Consider the following 20884-nt stretch of genomic DNA (forward strand, 5'->3'; position numbering starts at 1 on the left):
GCAGGGACAGGCCTGGGAAAGGGACTGAAATTCCTAGAGGGGCAGGCTGCAAGAAGGCAGGGTCAGACAGGCTCCCCTTGCCCCCATACCCAACAGTCCTTAGTAGGGTGGGAGTTCAGTCCACAGGGTGAGCTAGAGAAGCAGCACTACCCTTGCACAGGGCCCTTCCTAGGGGGTTGATACAGTTGAAGAAACAGGAAAGAGAAACCCCCCTTTTCCTCCGAGCCTGGACAAAACATGAGGATTGCAAGTGAGGAAGTAGCCTGACAGGCTTTGTAGGAAAGTTCAGAGCTGTCCTGTGGCTTTGTTCCTCCCTGAAGCTTCCAAGAGCCTCACACATCTCTAATGTATTTGCAGTTTACTGCTCTAGAAGCCAGGACTCAGGTAGAGCATGCTCAGAACAAGGTGCATTCCAGGAAGCCACATGCCCCCAGTGTTTGTCTTACATAAAAGCCTTCAGGAACCAACTCGAAACTTGTTTTCCCTCCGAGGGGAAGCTGTCAAACAGCTCCTTAGCACCTGAGACCAATTAGTGGTTTGCCTGAATTACCTAATTCAGTTGGAGCTAGTTTACCCCAAAGGTAGTCGAAAAGTTCAAGTATCGTAGCTGCTGCTCTAAGTTTCAAGAGCATATTGTTGCCACTTTAGAATTAAGTACAATTTCAGGTGATGCTTATGTTGCTCACAACTAAAGGGAGAAAGAATTGCCACTGTCTAAAAAGCACGCCGTTCATAGATCAGGCACACCTGCATTGTTTCAAATTGTCTGGGTGGGCCCTGCACCAAGTGCTTGAGAAACAGGGTCCCTGCTGTCATCTTGGCAGAAAGGGGAGAGTCGAGACACTGATGAACCCTGTAGTCAAATAAACCAGTAACAAACCAAGTATAAGCTTGAGGGTGGACTGGCAAACTGAAGGATCAGTGAAGACCCAGAGACAGGTACCAGAATGACCCAGGGAGACTGGCTCCTTGAGCCAGGCAGGGCCTCGGCACACCAGTCTCAGAAGCCCAGGGGGGATTGTTCAGTCTCTATCTTGAGATCCAGGCTACCAAGGCTCAGCAGGCTTTTAAGGTTACCCTAGCTGCAGTGAGGGGCTCCAAGCAGATGCCGATAAACTGGTCAGGAAGTGGTTAGGATAACCCAGGTGAAGGAGAGCACTGAGCAGCGCTATGCTAGAGAAAGATTCCATAGATGCAGAGGTTTCTAAAGCAACTAGATTTGGTGAAGGCTTGTAACATAAGTCGGGGGGTGGGTGAGATTTTTGGTCAGGGCACCTGGAGATCCAAGGACGCTGGTCACTGTCAGAAGGGGCACCTCAGATAAGTCAGAAGAGAGGAAGGCAAAGAGGTCTTATTCTGGCTGTGGTGTGGTGTGAGTAGGTGCCTTTCAGACCTTCCTATGGAGCTTCCCAGGAGACAGCTAGTCCCACAGAAGTAGCTGGGTCTCCAGAAATGTGAACCACTGGCGTATGCAGACCTCTCAGGATCCCCCATCCTATTAGGGGATTAATGTCAGATATCCGAGAGCAACTCAAGCATATCCTGGCAGTAACCCTTACACTAGACACCTGACAGCAGCTTAGCCCACACCCTGGGAATGCAGGCACACCTGATCTAGATCAACTGCTTTATGAAGAGCACTTCTGTCCAGCCGACTGCTCTGGACCACCCTGTATGGAAGTCCCCTCCATACACCGTATGTGTTTGTTGGCTCTGGGTCTCTTCAGCCTCTGGAACATGGTGCCATCCCTATTGAATTCAGTTGGGGTACAGCACAACAGGGTACACTAAACAAAAGCATAAGTGGGGACTAGGGGAGCCCAAGGAATATGGCTAGACCCACAGGAAACATGGTTCAAGTGTTAGAGCTCCTACACAGCTGACCAAACTGAACTCGTCCCACAAGGAAAAGCCTGGCACATACCCCCCCCCCCCAGTGTTCCCCATTTCCTTTCAAACTCTTCAGATTTCTTGCCACGTTCATAGACTCCAATGACGAAGAGCAAACAGCTCCCCCACCCCCCACTCTAAAACCTCTACAGCTCCAACACCTAACTTCCTTTCAAGCTAAAAAATAAGCTGTAGAGCCCAGCAGCTGGTGGCTTGGGAATGTTTTACTCAAGTTCGACTCATTTTCAGTGTGAACGCCGGCAAGGCTTTATGCACAGGTGTAAAGGTTACCAGCTTGCAAGAGCTTGAAGTTGGTCCTTAGTTTTCCTAACAGCCTTGTTACAAGAATGCACTAGCGGTGACTGCAGTTGTATCACTTGTTCTAAGGGTCTCATTAAGGTGGTTTGGTAAGTTTTAAGTTATCGCAGCAGATACAGTCACGGCTTGTAGGCCGCTACGTCTTGCTCTAGGAATCTTTTGTACAAAGACAACATTCTCCACGGCCCCTCAAGTTCGCAAAGCTACCTTCATATCCGCTACTTCCTGATTTACTTCCTGATTAACGGTTGTGGGTGGGGAGTAGGGTCATCTCTTGGAGCATCTCCCAGGTGTCAGTTATTGAGACAATCAGTAACAGGAACGGGGAAGGAGCAGCAGTGTTTGCAAAGGATTGAAGCTGCGATTTAGAATAAGCCAGGTGACACTTATCGAGTGACATTTAAGCAATACTCTCGAAGTACGTAGTCACCCAAGTAGATCTCCGGGAAGATAGTTTCAGGAAAACAGCCTCCGAGGCCAGTATCCAAGGCAAAGATACAGATTGGGGGGGCGGGGGGAGTAGGGACTCAAGTGACCCGGAGACTATCACCCAGAGCCTAATGGGCCGTTTATCAAGACTAACTTCTACTTCACGAAACTTGGAGCCCCTACAGACAAGCTGAGGAAGATTTTTCTACTTTGAAAGGATCACTCGGCTACCTGGAGAACGGGTGTGAGACTAGGAGACAGGCAACATGACCACTAACCCAGGTAAGCCACAAGAAATATTCTACAGAAGTAGGTCGCAACAGACCTGGATACAACCCTAAGCAGAACATACCTTCCAGAGTAGAGGAAAGCAGGAACCGCACAGCGTGGGTTTCGCAACATTTAGCTACCCCCAAAGTGCTTTGCTTTCTCCTGCTTTTACAACCCTCCTAGCCCCCACAGCCCCGAGGGAAAACTTATACCCACCCTACTGAAAAGTGAGACTTGAAGCTTGGACGCTTCACAGCCTCTGCTCTCCCCCAGCAACTGAGCCACTGCCCCGATTTTACAAGTGGGGCTTATTGTTTTGCTTTCTTAGGAAATAACCCTTAGCTTCCTTAAAAGTGGCAGCTTCCCCGCCTCCTCCCCAACGCCTTTGGCTTTTAAAAGTTTAACTTTTAGAGAGAAACAGCACGAGTTCAGGCCTAACAAAGAGCAACCCCTACGTTCTTGTTGCCAGCAACTTCAAGGAAGGGCACTCAACCGTGCTTTTAAGAAAAAAAAAAAGCATCCCTCTCCTGCTTACAAAACACGAGCAGTAGGAGGGCTGGCGGCTCGTGAACGCCCGGAGCCAGTCAGGAGAGCCCGGGGAGCACCCGCCAAGCAGTCACAGGTACGGAAAAGGTTTTCCAGGACCCCACCGAAGCCCACCCGTGCTTTCAGCGTCTATAAGACTCCGCAAAGAAGTTTCCTGCAACCCAGCCTCTCCCGCATACCCCAAGCAGCTTAGCACGTACTCTCCCCATCCCCGAGAGCGTTCTGACGCTGCCGGCCGCCTGCGCCGCCTTTTCAAGGGTCCGCGGGCGTGTTGTACGTCACTTCCGGGGCGGGGAAGGCGGGGCGGGGGCGGGGCCGGCGGGGGAGGGGAGCGCCAGATCCGCGCAGGCTCGCCGGCAATGCAGCCGCCGAGCTGAGTGCTTGACTATATATGGTCAAAGCTGGGGGCGAGCCGCGCGCGGGGCCGCGCTTCCGGGTTCGGGGCGTCCGCAGCGGCAGCGCGCAGGGCAGGCGCGAGCTGGCCTCGGAGCCCCGGCTTCGGACCGCCCCCTGCACGCCCGGCACGCCCGGTGCCGCCTTCCGGCTCCAGTCCCCGGGCTCGGCCTCGGCGAGGTGTAATTCGCAGCGCGGGCCGGCCCCGGAGGCTCTCGGCGAGCGCGGCGCGGTAACAAGTGGGCGAGGATGCCGTACGAGATCAGTAAGTGCCGCGGCGCGGGGCCCCCGAGCGGCCGGGTGCTGCCCCGGCCCCGGCCCCAGAGCCCTCGGCGCGGTGCGGTGGAGGGGGGGTTCTCGGCGCGGGGGAGGGGTGCGGGCGCCGGCCGGAGGCGTGGCGGAGCCGCTGTCTGGGGTGCGGGGCGGGACCCCCGCCGAAGGGGGGGCGCCCCCAAGTTGGCGCCGTGGGCCGAGCCGAAGGAGCCCCGCTGCTCCCGAAGGGCCTGGCCCTGGGCGCGGACCAGGAAGTCGTGCGGTCCCCGGAGCTCGTGGAAAGTGGAGGCCGCCCTCCCGGCGCAGTCAACAGGTGACCGGCTGAGACCGGTCCGGGTCCCCTTCTTCTCCCTTCTGTCCCCGCCGTCCCCGCCCTGCTCTGACGTGCCCCGCCGCATTTGTGTCTCTACAGAGAAGGTGTTCGCCAGCCTCCCCCAGGTGGAGAGGGGCGTCTCCAAGATCATCGGCGGCGACCCTAAGGGCAACAATTTTCTGTACACCAATGGAAAGTGCGTCATCCTAAGGAACATCGACGTGAGTACCCCCTCCCCCGGGCGCGGTTCTGCTCCGGAGCCACCTTGGGATGGGGGAATTCACCTTCCCCTTCACCCCTCACCTCCTGCCCATTGGCCGGGGAGGGTGAAGGCGCCACGCCCCCTCTATCGGTAGCCACACCTAGGAGCCCCGGAAGCCGGCTTCAGATTCACCCAGGTCCCTTTCTCCTCCTTCTTGATGAGGAAACTGAAGCTTAGTTTGTTTCTGTATATGGTCATAGCACCCTGAAAGCGCCGGATCGCCTCTGATCTCGGAAGCTAAGCGGGGTCAGGCCTGGTTACTACGTGGATGGGAGATTAGATTAGTTCGTTCCTTAAAAGCAAGGGCTCCGGATTTGAGAGATCAGACTGACCCAGTCGGCCGCTGCATGACCTTGAGAAGATTGGCGATTTGGGCCTCTCTGAGCCCAAGTTTCCTCATCTGTAAAACATGATGAGATGATGACCACTTCCACTTCCCCTGCTGGCTGGGCGGATGGAATGAATGAGCTGATGGCGTCCCTCAAGCCCAGCGGTGCCTGGTGCACGTTGAGCCCTTGCTGGATGGCACTCAGCTAACTCTGTTAATACCCTGGTCTTCCAGTGTGGCAGAGCCCGGACAAACACCCACGTCTCTGGGCCAGCCTGATCTGCCACCATGGATCTAAGCCCTAAAGCAAACAGGAAGTGGTGTGTTCCCATGAATCATGCTCTGCAGGCCTCCAGTACCCAGGCTGAAAAGGCTTCTAGAGCCAGCTCCTTGGGAAATCCTTGCAAGTTCATGTTATCCCTCTGTAATTGTTGGGGTGACCCAGTCTGTCAGCCTCCGTCCCTTCCTGGATTACACACTTAAATTTTGCTTCTCCCTTCCTCAACCTGAGTGATGGAATTGTAGGAGGGAGTTGGAGGTGCCCACCCGGCCATTGGGTGATTTCTCCCGTGCTGTGCTTAGTGGAGCGGCTGGCACAAAGGTGTATGAATTGATTGATTCTATAGGCCATAGGCATACAAGGGTTGTCAACTTAAAGTCAGCCTGATTTCCCTTGGTAGGTTGGGACTGTTGGTCAGACACACTTGTCCTCCAGGAGGCCAGCAACTGACTGAGGGAAGGAAGGGGTCTTTGGGCCTCAGTTTCCTTTGCTGTGAAAGGATAAGCCTCTTGGTCTGAAGAGCTGCTGGCACTCCCCCCATCCGTCTCCTTAAGCCGCTGCTGTTCCTCTGCTGGAAGACAGAGCTCTACCTGCCCAGGATTGCTGGGCACCTCAGATGAGGGGGTGGGTGGGTGTGAGTGTGCTTTGAAGGTGCTAACAACTTGCTAGTCAGATTCCTAGAAGGCCGAAACGGCCTTGCTTAGAACCGGAGAAACGTCACCAGGGATCTAATGGTAATGTCTGGAAGTCTCCAAAGTCAGGTCCCGAAGTTTTTGAGAAAATAAAAATTGAGACACCCCTAAAGAGATATTCAGTAGTTTGGCAATTAAAATCCACTAACACATCCTCAGATACAGAGCAGTGGGATATTTGGTCTTGCCCCTAGCCAGGCCTTCCCTGTCATTGCAGTCCACGTTCACTTCCAGGGAGGGGCCTCACATAAAGTACCTGCTGTGTATCTGGCCCTATGGTGGCTTCTTAAACTGCAGCATCTCTTTCCACCCCACATGGGCCTGTTCCTCTAAAGAGGAGTCAGACTTAGCAAGGTGAGGCAGGCCGGTAACTGGAGCTGCTTCTAATGGAGAGGTCGTACAGGGACAGGCACCCCTTTGCAGAAAGCATTTCCCGGCTTGTGAAACCCATTCTGCCTGTTTCTGAGATCTGTATTCTTATTTCTTCCCCATGGTTTGCCATTTTCTCCTCAGGGGTTACCCTCTTTCCCTTCTCATCTATTTTTAAGTTTTTGCGATGCCAGGTCAGCACGAGATGCTACTAATATAGTCCTCCCTGGGCTGGATGTAGATCAGGCACTGAGGCTCTTGTTAGTTGGATGGGTAGACTGGGTACTCAAAGGTGGGTAAGATTTTTTTTTTTGTAGGGCAAAGTACTCTTGGAAAAAAAAGTGACATGAATTGGCATGACCATTCAGGAAGAAAGATGGTCTGGTTGGAATGCAGGCTCAGGGAGGAAAGAGGGAAGAAATGGAGATTAGGACCAGATCATGGAAGATGTAACAGATGTCTCATTGACATCTCAGACTCAACATACATACCCCAAGCCAAATTGGGGTTTCTCATGTGCTCTTCCTGTAAAAGGGAACACCATTCCTCCAGCTGTTCAGGTCCCAGACCTCGGACTTTTTCATGTGCCACATTTAATTTTAACAAATCCTTCTGACTCCACATTCAAATGTCTTCAGAATCTAACAGATTTCCCATACTTCCTCTGCCTCCATCCCCAACTAAGCTGTCTTCCCCCACCTGAATTATTGCCCCCACAAACTCCTCAAAACCAAACAGGCTTCCCTGCTTTGACCCTTACTGCCCTGGGGTCTGTTCACAACACTGCTGCTGGAGTGGCTGAAACACAAGACAGGCCTCTAGTGGCGTCCCACCTCGGTGAAAGCCAGAGTCCTTACCAAGGCCTGGGCTCCAGCATTCTTGCCTCCTTGCTGCTTCTGGAGCATGCCACACATCTGTCTTGGGACCTGCTGGTTATTGCCTTTGCCTGGACATTCTTTCAGATAGCTGCGAGGTGTGCTCCTTGTCTTCTCTTTGGTTTCTTTGTATTTTTTAATTGGAGGTGGAGGCTCACTCCGTCACCCAGGCTGGAATGCAGTGGTGTGATCTTGGCTCACTGCAACCTCCACCTGCCGGGTTCAGGCGAATCTCCTGCCTCAGCCTCCCGAGTAGGGGGGACTACAGGTACATGCCAATACACCCGGCTAATTTTTGTATTTTTTAGTAGATAACGGGGTTTCACTGTGTTGGCCAGGCTGATCTTGAACTCCCAACCTCAAGGGATCCGCTCGCCCACCTTGGCCTCCGAAAGTACTGGGGTATAGGTGCGAGCCACCACACCGGGCCTTTTCCCTTGGTTTCTACTTAGATGTCATCACCTTAATAGAGGGGCATCCCCGGAACAGAATTTTCCCTTCTCGGCCTTCTCTCTCGTTGCTGACAATAAGTAGGAAGCAAGCTAACAAGGAGCAGGCTACTGCTGCTTACAAGTGCATAGGTATTTGCCTGTCCCGCTAACGGCGGCAGCTCCAGGCGAGCAGAGCTTTCCCCTGTTTCAGTCACTGCCATGTCCTCACCTAAAAGAGTGTCTGGCACACAGTAGGTGCTCAATGAGTTACTCATTGATTAAAAAGCCTGGAAAACTGGGCTGTGTCGTGAAGATAATAGGCAGCCACTCAAATGTTACTGCGAGAGAATAAGGAAAGCTCAGCTCAGTGTAGATTGCCAGACCTAAATTTTGTGGGATCTGCCTTTCAAACCTAAGAGGCAAGCACCCTTGCCAACTTTGCACTTGGAGCCCCCTCTGTCATTTGTTGACTTAAAAGCTGTGTTGTGAACCCAGCATAATGGCACTTCTTAAACTTGTAGAAAAAGGGTGTTTCTTGTCTATTTCTTTCAACACGTGCCATTGCCTCACCTGGAGAGGCAACTCTTCTTTGTAGAGTGAAAAGACTATAATGGCCATCTAGAAAGTAATATTCCAGAAGGAGAGAGCTCTGAGAAGGGGATTCCAGTGAACCATGTGTACGCGGTGTTTGAGGGACGGTAGTACCCCACGGAGAAGGGATGGGTAGTCTGTGCTTCGGGGGTCTAAGGAAGGCTTCCTTCAGGTGCTGGTACCTCCTCGGTCTGGGGTGGTTCCTTGTAAGTTTCCTTAACCTACCTGCATCACCTCTGCCTCTTATGACCTCTGTGCAAAGACTGGGAGGGGTCACCGCTAGTGGCTGTGAACGAACCTGTTGGTGATTCTAAACAAGGCACGGGACCATCCTACACTAAAGAATTACCCAGCCTAAAATGCCAGTAGTGCCAGTAGTCCCTGTTTAGAAAGAAAAAAACAAAAAACCAGCTTTTGCCTCACAACAGAGCCTCTCTTGTGTTGTGCCAGCCAGCCAGCAGGTTTGCTATGCAGGCAAGTTTGGGGCCTGCTTTTTAAAGTATCCAGTTCCTAGATACCAGAACTAAAATACACATTTGGAAAAGTGATGTTTATAAAATTGAGTTTCCGGGAGTGCAAGGTTTGTAGCAATTTAACACTGCTGGGAACCCAGGTGCAGTGTCAGTGGACTTTTCTCCTTGAACAGGGGGCAGGCCAAGTGGTGGGGGGGTACTGGGCTCACTCTTGGTTTCCCTTGGTGCGATCTGCCACCATTCACATGCAGAGGACGCCCCTGTGTTTCCTGCAGATTGGGGGTAATGGCAGCACAACAGATAGCTTGAGGACTGACCTAGCTGCTTCTCTGGAATTGCACGCCTGCTGAGTCCCTGCGTGTATCCAGATGGCCATTGGCCTGTGGGGGTGCAGAATGGAGGCCCTACCCGCATGGAGCTCACTGTCCTGGGTGGGAGTGAAATAAACTCTAGGTGGCAGAAGGAAGTGGTGCGTTGGATTATCACCTGGGCGCAAACAAGCTGGCAGCAGCGCCTGCCAGGTGCAGAGCCAGGAACCTCTAGGCCTTCAGTCTGACCACCTGATGGCCGGGGAAGCAGAGGGCAGTGGGGGAGCCTTCATCTCAGCAGAATCTGAGTGGCTGCAGATGCCAGTCAGAACACTGGGCTCCTGCGCATGGGACCACATCCGGGAGGCCCGAAGGGCCCGGTGCTTATGGGCTGTGACTGTGGCACTGAGCGTGAGGGGAGTGGACAGGACCCAGGCTGGGAGGTCCTGGTGTGCCGTGGTGGCAGGTGGCTCACACAGCCCTACCATAGCCCAGCCCTGCTCTGAAGGCCACTGGAGCCATTCAGACGTCTCACAGACAAGTCATCGGATCAAGCCTACCGTAAGGAGAAGTTCTGTATCTTAAGATCTGAGGCCAATTAGGAAGCTGCTCAAAGATGAAGAAGGCGTCAGCGCGGTGGTGCAGCCATCTCTGGCTCACATGTTTCCCGCACATATTTACTAAGCCCTTGTCTTGGCAATCCTTACCCTAAGCCACAGAGCACCAGGATTAAAATCAGTGATTTTCAGGGAGGGGCGGTTTTCCCCCACCTCATTCCCCTGAGGGATATCTGGCAATGTTTGTAGACATTTTTGTGCCATTGGTATCTGACGTCAGGGATGTGGCCAAACATTCTCCAAGGTACATGGCCATCCTTCCGCAAATAACTGTCCATCCCCAAATGCCAGTGGTACCAAGTTTGAAAACTCTGGTAAAGAACCTTCGAAGGCGCCAGGTTAAGTGCTTCAAAAGAACAATGCCCTGGGTGCTCTGGGAGTGTGAGGAAGGAGCCAGCTGTGCCACAGAGTAGCGGGGACAGCTGCTGGAGAAGTGGCGCATTTGAGTTGGGTCTTGAAGGATGAATAAGAGTTCTCCAGGAGGAGCGTTGAGACACATGGCATGCCACAGAGTAGCGGGTACAGCTGCTGGAGAAGTGGCACATTTGAGTTGGGTATTGAAGGATGAATAAGAGTTCTCCAGGAGGAGTGTTGAGACACATCGCAGAAGTGGGGCGAGACCAGGCAGGAAACAGCATGTGCACCTGGGTCCTTCAGCCCTACTGTGGCCTCCTGTGGGTTGCTTTTGGTACATGTCTTGCCCTATTGGAGGTAAGGGGAGGGATACCGAAGCCATCTTTGAGGTAAGAGAAAAGGTTTAGCCTCATGCTTAAGACTAGTGGAGAGATGGCCTTGCCCAAGAGTGGTTGGAGATGGTTCTTTGGAGCGTGACCTCCACCTTCTGCATGGCCCTTGTTAGGAACAGCTGTGGACACAGGCAAGGGCCCTCTGCATCTCTTCACCATCTCAGTGATGGGTGGGCACTCCCTGCCCTGGCGATGTGCCTGCTTCTTAGACCTGTGGGTCCTCAGCTTTGGTCACCTTGCTAGTCACTTCTACATATGGGTCCTGCCTGCTCTCCAGGGTCTTACCCAGAGAAAGGCCAGCAGCCCACCCCTACCCTACCCCTGCCCCACTGTCCAATCCAGTGCATACCCCTGAGCACCTCTCTGTTCTTTGCTGAGTATATTTCGTGCTGGTCTGTGGCTGACACTTGGTATGCTTGCCACTTCTGTTTCCACGCCTGCGAGAGTGGGGGAGGAATGTTATCATGGGATCAGTGTAAGGTTTAACTGAGCTAATTCATAAAGCGTCTTCAGAAGGTTATCTGGGCCCTGGCGGGGACCTCTGCTTTTGTCTTCGTGACTGCCCTGCTGGGTGGATGCCCTCATCTCTCCTTTGAGAGGTGAGGATGCTGAACCTCTGGAAGGTACTGGGATTTGAACCCTGGCAGCCACCCCCAGGTCTACTTTTTCGACTCATCAGTTAAGGCCCTCGTGGGCCCTGGGTGGGGAGTAGTCCAGGGGAAGACTGAAAAGGGAGGTGGCAGTGACCTGCTCACACGTAGTCCAGTGAGGGCTGCTGCTGTGCAGGGCCACACAGTGAGTTCCCCCAGGCCTGTTCAAAGCATCTGAGGCTGAGCTGGGAGGCAGGAAGGGAAAGTCGTTCAGGACATGGCGACCTGTGAGTGACCACACCCCTGTCCACAGCCAGCTCAAGGAGCTGCCTGTGCACTGTTCGGAAGCACACAGCTGGTTGGCCAGTGCAGACTTTATTCTCTGCGTTCAAGAATCACACTAACATTGGGACCAACCGTAAGAAACAGAACAAAACCACAGGGAGGAGTAAAGGCCACCATAGATGGTCCCTGATTTGCAGTGGCATGACCTGGGATGGCATGAAGGTGGCAAGCATTCGGTACCTCCCTTGACTCACCATGGTGTTAGTTACGTGCTCATAACCCATGATGAGTCAGGAGCAACTGGCCCTGAGTTCAGGTCTGGCGCTGCCACTTACCAGCTGGGTGGCCTGGGGCACATCGCTAAGTGTCTGCCTTAGTTCCTTTGTCATGTGGGATTATGAGGTTACCTTCCTTACAGCAGGTGTTGTGAGGTTTCAAAGAGAATGCACCAAGGGCCCACCCAGGGCCTGAGAGTGGATAGTAAGTGGCCGGTGGGGATTTGTTTCTTCATAAACAGCTACCAGGCTGCAGCCAAGTTCTGGTCTTTGTGGGTATTTGGCAGCTGCAGTGGTGAGTCAGGTGTGAACCCTCCGCACTGTGGTGCAGAAGGTAGGTGGGGCACAGGTGATGTGTGCTCCAAGGTGGCAAGTAGTGCGGGCAGTGGGGTGGGAGTCAGGGAAGATGGGGTTCAGGGTGGGAGAGATCATTTCTAGCTTGGAGCATCAGGGAAGGCTTCTTGGAGGAGATGGCCTTTGTCTGGGCCTTAGAGGATAATTAGGAGAAGGCATTGTGTCGCAGAAGTTTACGTTCCTGCTTTGGAGCTGAGGTTTTTTGCTGTCATTCAGCCTTGCCCTTAGTTGTAGTCACCAGTGAACAGAAGGGCCCTGGCCAGTTGTGTTTATGCGGGTCAGTTATAGCAGTGACGGCTTTCAGCCTCTGTTGCTTGCAGGAGCTTGGAGTATTTACAAAGCCAATGCCCTGACTGGAAACTCAGGCTCACTCGGCCTGGGTGTACCATGGAGGATGCCTGAGACTTTCTCTGGGGTTCCCGGGGACAGTCGGCAGCGAAAGGAGAGCACAGGAGGCCCCTTCGTCAACATTGACTGCTGAAATGTTTTTTGCTTGGGCAGGTATCTCCAACCTTCTAGCATGTTCCATCAGGTTCACTGTGGGCCAGGAGCGGAGATACCAGTGCCAAGCCTTGAGACCCAAGCCCCAGGACCCAGGGTCATCACAGCCTACCTATAAATTGGAGTAGTGACCTCTGACCCCTCCGTCACCACCTGAGACTGGGAGGACATAGGAAAGTAAGAGAGCTTTGGGGGGCTCGCTAATTGTAAGTGATGCTGCCTGGGCATAGCAGAGTGAAGTAAATGTTGCTTCTGTGCGCTTGTTTGCATGACCTGTGTATTAGAGTGAGTCTCAAAGGCGGGACAGAAATTGGACAGGTGCTGGGGGGAGTTTGTTTAGGTTTTCCATTCAACAGGATTCTCAGAAAAAGACCAGCTATTCCTGGGCAGGACGCCTCAGTGCACAGGTGGGAGGCAGGGGCTGGTGGGTGGGACCTGAGCATGGTGTGACAAAGTAGAATGGCCTTCCGGGGTCAAGTCCAAAGCTTCTGCTTCAAAAGGGCACCACTAGGCCTTGAACCAGGCCCTGTGTTGGCAGGGCTGGGTGCTGTCACGTGCCGAAGTCCGTAGGTCCTGGGTCTGCATCACGTGTGTGACTCCTTGATTGCTGGCTGGTGTCCTTCATGTTCTCAGAGGCCCCCTGGCCTCCTCCAGGGGTGGTGGCAGAATTCTGGGGCTTGTCTCGAGGTCTCGTCCCAGCCCCAGCTCTGGCCCTCACAGGCCCTGACCCCCAGGTGTGGAGGTCACTGGGGAAGGGGTCTGGGGCCAGCACGGTAGAGGGGATGCACCTGTTCTGTCCTCAAGGGTGGGGGTGAGGGGCCGTGGGTTGGGGTAGTCGGCCCAAGGAGTGACTGGCAACATCAAGGCAGCAGCAGGGCAGCGATGAGTAGGCTGAAGCCTGGAGGGAGCTCAGGAAGGGTGGGTTGCAAGCCTGATTGCCTCAGGGCCGGGATTTGAAGACTCCTGGCTTGGTGGAGGGTGGAGATGAATTCCAGAGCAGTTATCGCTCTTCCCAGGAGGAACAGGAAGACTGCACTGACAATGGTGGAGGTGAAAGAGAAGGTGGGCTGGGAGTTGGCAAGGCAAGCTGGGCAGGCCTGGGGTGAGGACTGAACGGCAGCCTCCCACTGCCAGAGCTGGCCCAGCCTGCAGCAGCACGAGAAGAAAGCCTGGGAGGAGGGGTGTCCCTGAGTGGGCAACTCCAAGGCTCCTCATGGCGGTCTCCCCCAGCCCCCTAGGGAGACGGAGAGACGGCACTTTTGCCCCACAGCAGCACTGGGGCTCCTGGAATTGGCTTCCTGCCCTCCCTGTTCGTTTTCCCTATTTCAGAGTTTTTCCCCAAATAAGCTTCTCAACCCCCAATCTCATTCTTCTTCCCCAAGATGGCAGGAGAGGGAGGAGGCTGGGGAGAGAGGGGCACTCTGAGGGTATCAAGGTGCCATCTCGACCCAGCTGGTGGGGACAGAGCCTCACAGGCCGAGTGACATGTGGGGGTGGGAGGTATCTTTCTGGCTGTAGTAAGCAGCCTCCTGCTGCGAGCTGAGGAGCTGGGGAGGAGGCTGCTCTGACTCAGATGTAAGTCATTATCTGCAGTTTGGAGTATCTCAGCCCCCACCGCTGACCCAGTTGTATTTAGAATACAAACGAGAGTGAGTGATTCATCAGCTGGCAGTATTCTGGTGCCCTTTGGGGTTTTTACACACAGCCCTGACCATTTAGGGGAAGGAATTTTTAGGGGCAGAACTTCCTCCCATGCCCCTGCCTAGTCATCTTCCATCTCTGGATGCCCTCCCCTGCCGAAGGCGCGTGGGAGCCCCACCCTTTCTACGGCAGTGTGGCCTGGGGAGGAGGTTGCCCAGGCTGGGAGAGCCCATGAGGCCATCTGTCTGGGGGGATGGGCAGGTGCCCCTGTATGTGAGCGTGAGACCTCCCCCACCCCCAGTCAGCTGTGAGTGGACACCGAACAGGGTCTTGGAGGGCTGCCTGTTAACTGGATAATTTTCTTGCCAGGTGTTTGGGTAGGGATTTGTCAATGTCAGAACATGAAGGACTAATTGGAGTGGGAGAGGGTTGGATTGGGCAGACATTTAATAGATAGCCAGTATCTTAGTTTTATTGAGGTGTAATTTAGATACAGTAGAATTTGTCAGTATTCAGTGTGTGGCTTGGATCTTGGCAGATACCTATATAGTCCCATAACCACCACCCCAGTCATGACAAAACGTTCCAGGCACTCCGGAAGGTGCCCCCCCGACCCCTTCCACCCTGGCCCCCAGCAGCTGCTTATCTGCTTTCTGTCATTGGGGTTGCCTTTTCTGAAATCCTCTTTCATATGAAGTGAGAGGCAACGTGTAGTCTTTTCTGTCTGGCTTTTTCACTTCGCATAGTGTGTTGGAGATTGATAGCTGGTGTTGAGTGCATTTGTACTTTGTTCCTTTTTATCACTAAGCAGTGCAGTCTGTTGCATGTTTCTCTGTTCACCTGTTGATGGATATTTGGGTGTTTCCAGTTTTTGGCCATTGCAAAGAAAGCTTCTGTGAGCATTGCTCACATGTGTTTTGGTGGACACGTGCTTGCATTTCTCCAGGGCAGATACCTAGGAGTGGGGTTGCTGGTGTTTGGTGTGAGTAGTGTCTGTTTAGGTTTATAAATAACCTGCCCAACTCTTTTCCTACTGTACCGTTTTGCATGTCCACCAGCGGTGTGAACATTCCAGTGTCCCCACCCCTCTACCCTTTCCAGCTCTTGGTGATGTCAGTCTTTTCTTTTTATTGATTCTAGTGAGTATGGAGTGGGGAGTGGTATTCCGTTGTAGTTTTGTCTTGGGTTTCCCAAGACTAATGACACTGAGTGCTTTTTCATGTGCTTACTTGTCGTTCATAATATCTTCTTTGGATAGAGACCTTGATACATTCTAATTTCACTGGCAAATGATTATCCCAAAATGGATTAATTTATGATAAGTGTCTATTACATCACATAATGCTGTGTTAAGTCTTAGGGATGAAAGAGAAGATCTGTGTAAACTTCTTTTTTTCTCCCCAAAACCACTTATTGAGATGGCTAGTGAGATAAAGGTCATGTGAAGCAGGTCACAGCAGAGTTGGAGGAGATGGACAGGAATGCTAGGGACTATGATGTGTGTTGTGCCATCCCTGGGGACGTGTGAAATGATCTGGAAGCGCAGAAGAGTGTTATGGGTAGCTTGGGCCGTACTCGGAGGCTTCATGGAGGAGGGAAGGCTTCCGTTAGGCCTGATGGGTGAGTGGGTGTCCGCAGGCAAGGAGAGGTGCTGGCTGAAGGCACAGACTGCACAGAGACGTGGCGTTAAACAGGATGGCAGAAGGTGGGCGGAAATCGGGGTGTATACTTCTGTGGTCTCAGTCTCGTGAGATGGGGGCAGTGTGGGATCTTGTGACCTGGAGGCCCCTCAGGGCTTGGAGGAGGGGTCTAAGGGAGATGAGGGGTGGGGTGGCACCAGGTGGGGTCATGCTAGGGGTGCCCGGGCAGCCTCACAGGAATCTGATGTGTCCTAAGCCTCAAGCCAGCAGGAAGCTGCCTCTTTCAAAGAGTACTTGGTTTGTGAAAAGCTGACAGCAGGTATCAGAGATTAGATGGCCACGTCTTTATTCCCTCCTGAAAGAAAGCTACACTGTGGAGACAGATTGAGAGCAGCCCAGTGTGTGTGTGTGTTTCTGTTTCACTGAGGCCTCGCGTGTGTGTGCATGCGGGGAGGGAGGCGCAGGGATCTACTTTTAGCACATTACATGTTAGAACCTCATTGCTGAAGACGCTTCTAGGCTCAAATGTTGGCCCCATTTTTGCCACAAAGTCCACCCAGCCTTTGATCTGTGCTGTGAAAGGGAGTGGGGAATCGACTTTCCTTTCCAAACCCAGGTTTTTGATAGGGAGGGCTCCCACAGCTTGTCCTGCCCCGCTCCTGTGCAGCACAGCCAGGTGCCGTGTTTGGCGTCCAGCATTGACTGGCAGCCGGGAGAGCTGGTCCTGAACGGGGAAGAGAACAGAGCACTGGAATGAATGCAGCTTCCCACAAATGGGAGGGAGTAGAACCAGTGCTTCTTGCTCTAATCCAACTTTTGGTTTGTGTATGTGATTCACTGATACACTTGTTCTGTATTATGGAAAGTACAGAAAAGGAAAGAAATCACCTTGTACAATTACAGACTAAAGAAAATAAATTAAAGTAACATAAAATTCTATCACCCAGAAATAGGTGGGCACGCATTAGGTATGTAGGCAAGTGATACGCTTCTGCGATTTCCTTCATGAAGGTTTTAGCTTCAGTGTTTCTTTGTACACCCCTTTCACCCCAAATCTGTTGATGTGGAGAACTGGAAGCTTGACTGCTTCTCCTTCCTTCTGTTCATTTCGGGGTCTCCTCCTGCAGAACCCAGCCCTTGCTGACATCTACACGGAGCACGCCCATCAGGTGGTGGTGGCCAAGTATGCGCCCAGCGGATTCTACATTGCCTCTGGAGGTACTGTACGGGGGCAAGGCTCGTGGACACTTATAGAGGCCTGGGTGGCACTCAGGGCCCAGGGCGAAGCTGGGCTTCTGGCCTTGGGAGAGTGGGAGGAGGGAGGTGGGGGGTGGGGGAGGAGGCTGGGGGTAGTGGGTTAGTTGAGGGGAGCCAGTGTAATTAGTTTCAGCTGAGGTTGACAAGGAATGTGTAAGCCAGGCTTGTCCAACCGGCAGCCCACGAGCTGCATGTGGTCCAGGACGGCTTTGAAAGCAGCCCAACACAAATTCGTAAACTTTTTAAAACATGAGGTGTTTTTGCTTTGCTTTGCTCTTTTCTCTTTTCAAGCTTATCAGCTATCATTAGTATTAGTGTATTGTATCTGTGGCCCAGGGAAGCCAAAAGATTGGACACACCTGGTATAAGCTACCAAAATGCCCCTTTTCAAAACTGGCCTTAGTTCTTGAACAGAAAGTACACTTTCTAGTTTGTAGTGTTCCAGTTAGTTCCAGCTTGGAGGTCAGCAGAAATGCCACCATGAGATTGGCCAGGGACCTTTTGCAGGAAGCCGTGGCATGGTATGTTGGAGCCCGTGTGGGCCGTGTGTGTGTGTGTGTGTGTGTGTGTGTGTGTGTGTGTGTGTGTGAGAGAGAGAGAGACAGAGAGAGAATTGATGTTTTGTTTTGTGTCATCCTTACCCACTGCTCCTTTCCCAGTGCTAGCACAATGCTGGCCTCCAGGCCAGTGCTCACGTTTTATTTGTGGACTGGGCCTTTGCTCTCTGCAGCCTGGGCTTTTGTGTGGCTCAGTGGGAGGCTAGGCAGAGGCGGGAGGTGGAGAGATCTTTCCTCTTGAAGGATGTTTTTTTATTCACTTAGTTCTTTGACATAGAGCTTTTCCTGTATACAGATGGGAATAAGAGGCACAGGAGTAAGAGTGGTACCCCTTCTAGCGTGGTGGCCCACTCATTCATTCACTCACTCATTCATCCATAAGCTCAACAGATAACTACTACCTGCCTTGCCTAGCCATCTGCAGCCCAGGGAGGCCAAGTGGGGCTCTCTGGAGAGTGACGACTATGACCGGATTGCCGAGAGAGCTAAGCAGCCAGTAGGGGAGGGCAGGATTCACGATACCGTGGCCCTCTGCCTGTACCACCCTGCGTGTGCACAGCAGCCTGTCCTGAAGGGTGTGTGGGAGATGGTGGGCCTTGGGGTTGGGGAAGACCTGGGTTTGGCTTCGTCTTAGTCTGCTTTGTACTGTTATGACAGAATACCACAGACTAGGTAATTTACAACTAACAGAAATGTATTGGCTCACAGTTCTTGGGGCTGGGCAGTTGGACAGCAGGGGCCGGTATCTGTCAGGAGCCTTCTGCTGAGTCATTCCATGGCGGAGGAGCAAAGAGAGAGAGAAGAGGGGCTGGGCTTGTCCTTTTATCAAGAAGCCACTCGTGTCATAATACCCATTCCTGAGGACAGAGTCCTCCTGGCCTAATTACCTCTCCATAGGCCCCATCTGCAAACACTGGTGCGTTGGGGATTAAGTTTCCAGTACATGCTTTTGGAGGGGGCACATTCAGACCATGGCAGCCTCTTACTGGCTGCATAGCCTTAATTGAGTAACTCACCTTCCTGTGCCTGAATTTTCTCCTCCAAACGGGCTGCTAGTGCCTGCCTCGTAGGGTGTGGTGAAGGAGCCAGTAAGGCGTGGACGTGCCCTGCATGGCTCTTGCACTAATGGGTACTTACCCCCTGGGTGACCCATTACCTGTCACAAAACTGAGGCTCTGTTCTGACCAAGCCAGGCCGCTGGGTGAGCTGGCTGGCTGCTGTTGGCGGTCGGCCGTGCTCACGGTGAAGGGTTGGGCCCACAGTCTGGCTCATAGTAGGCATTTAATGGTTTTGTATTTAGATCTTCTCCAGCTCCATCTGTAAAACACGTTCTCATTTATATCCCATGATTTATTTAGCTCCGTGATTTATTTTTTCCCCAAGCCCTGCTTGCCAGCAAAAGTCTCTTCATTTAAAGCCCCAAGATTTGGCCCGAATGTCTCTACATGTTTAACACAGAGCCGAGTGCTCTGAGAAGTGTCTTCTCAGGAGAAGAATGCAGTTGGCGAGGGCCTCCGCCCCTGCCTGGCACAATGTCCCTGCCCTGTCAGCTGCAAGCGGAGAGCCTGCGGGCCCAGGCCTGCCCTCTCTCCAGTCCCCAGAAGAGTGTCCAGTGAGACAGAAATCAATGGAAGGCTGTTGCGGAGACCGTTGCAAAGGACAAAAACCACATAAATAAGTGGCCATCGTGGGATGCTGTCCTCCCTGAAAAGTGCCCTGATTTTGTGGAAGAGCTAAGAGAGTTTTGGGCCATCCTCAGGTCCAGATGTTGGGCGAGATCACATTTTATGTTTCTAATACATTTCTTCGAATAGAGCAAAGCAATTGTTAAGGCTTACATTGGAACGTTCGCTGCAGAGATGAAGTGGCGCTAAAAATAGTGTGGTGGGGGGTGATTTGGAGGGAGGGGTCTGAGAAAGAGCTGTGCTGGCTCACTAAGTGGGTTATCTGGCAGCTGGCCCCAACCCTCTGCGGATCTTTAGACCCTGTCAGTCTGGCTGGTTCCTGACTGCTGAGGGGTTGAAGCTTGGGAAGGGCCCTGCATCTGCAAGCCTCTGGCACTGAACACAATGGTCAGTCTGCCCTCTGGGAGCCCACATTCCCACGGGGCTGTCTTCAGAGTGCAGGGGTCATTTCTGGGGCAGACCCAGGTCTCCTTTTCCTGAGGTTATTTCCATGCTACTGTTCTGTCTGCCTTGGCGCTGGGGCCATGGTTCCAGGCTGCCCTTGGGAGTCAGCGAGGGCCATGTAACAGGCGTGTGGTTTGGCGGTAGGCCCATGGCAGGCTTCCTGGAGGAAGGGGCCATTAGAAGTGGCCCACCAGAGATGGCTCAGCTCGTGGATTATGCCTGAGCCCAGGGCCCGAGCACAGTGGCTCTTCTTGGTGCAGTCCCTTGTCTCCGTGAGTTTATGGAGAGAAGGAGCCCTCCCCATCCTCACTCTGTCCCCTGCACTGCTGGTGACTAACAGCTGAAGGTGTGCCTCTATTTTCACCTCCCCTCTGGACTCTTAGCAGGGCAGGCACTTGGCCTGTTGGGCTCACTGCTCTGCCTCCAGCATGGCATTTGACACCCAGCCGGCCCTCAGTCAGTGTTTGGCAACTGCATCAGGGTTGTCCTCGTTAGATTGGGGTCTGAGTGCTCGCTCCCTAGGTCCCACTGTCTCTTTCCTACCCCAGCTACTTTGGAGAAGAATTAGAAAAATAAGCAGGATCCAATGGGGGAGGGGGCTGATGCTCTGGTAGGGGAGGCAGTAGGAAAACAGCTGGGAAACCAGGCCTGGGATGGAATCTGAGCTGATGGGCAGAGCAGGCAGTGGCTTGCTGAGCCCAGGGAGGTGGGACAGCTGGGCTGACCTGTGTGAGAGGGTGGGATGCCCTCTGCCTTGTCCTGGAGAGCATTGTCTTCTCCCTGGGGCAGCATGGGCCTGGACGGGCCTGAGCACAGCAGACCACGCGGTCACATGTGCATGTGTGAATGTGTGTCTGCATATGTGTGCGTGTGTGGTCATGTGTACATGTGTATGTATGCTCCTGAGTGTATATGTGTGTCCTTCCTATACACACAGTGCTCCCCTCCAATGCCGCCAGCCTGTGGTGACTTCCTCTTCTGACCCCTTCTTCCCCCACAGCCTGTTTTATCAGTGAAGGGACTTCACTAAGCAGATCTGCAGGTCCCCTTTGGAGCTCACCTCGGGCAGCACAGCAGGTAGTCTTCCTGGACCTCGCGCAGAGGACTGGGCCCTTCTGGGACTCCCCTTAGTTAGTGCTGTTCTCTGGATTTGGCATCTCCGCTTGCGTGTCCCCGCAGCTGGACTGAGAGCGGGATGGTTATGTGCATCTCAGGGCCTGGCTCATTCGAGGCTCGGGCTGTGTGTCTGCC

The 20884-nt window shown here is 53.2% G+C and overlaps 1 protein-coding gene and 1 long non-coding RNA gene across 3 annotated transcripts in view; one reads left to right on the top strand and one right to left on the bottom strand.

Moving 5' to 3' along the window:
• LOC126955539 (uncharacterized) overlaps positions 1–3724 on the bottom strand; it is a 309550-nt gene extending 305826 nt beyond the window's left edge. For both annotated transcript variants that reach the window (XR_007725958.1, XR_007725959.1), the window contains exon 1: positions 3654–3724. This is a non-coding gene — a long non-coding RNA (uncharacterized LOC126955539). The remainder of the gene's footprint in view (positions 1–3653) is intronic.
• Positions 3725–3995: 271 nt separating this feature from the next.
• The window catches only part of WDR1 (WD repeat domain 1), a 43820-nt gene continuing 26931 nt past the window's right edge, over positions 3996–20884 (top strand). The window contains exons 1-3 of the mRNA XM_050792124.1: positions 3996–4111; positions 4532–4653; positions 16818–16908. Of these exons, the coding sequence (XP_050648081.1) occupies positions 4096–4111; positions 4532–4653; positions 16818–16908 (229 nt within the window). The 5' untranslated portion in view covers positions 3996–4095. The remainder of the gene's footprint in view (positions 4112–4531; positions 4654–16817; positions 16909–20884) is intronic.

This window comes from Macaca thibetana, chromosome 5, assembly GCF_024542745.1.
Source record: "Macaca thibetana thibetana isolate TM-01 chromosome 5, ASM2454274v1, whole genome shotgun sequence".
Taxonomy (NCBI): Eukaryota; Metazoa; Chordata; class Mammalia; order Primates; family Cercopithecidae; genus Macaca; species Macaca thibetana.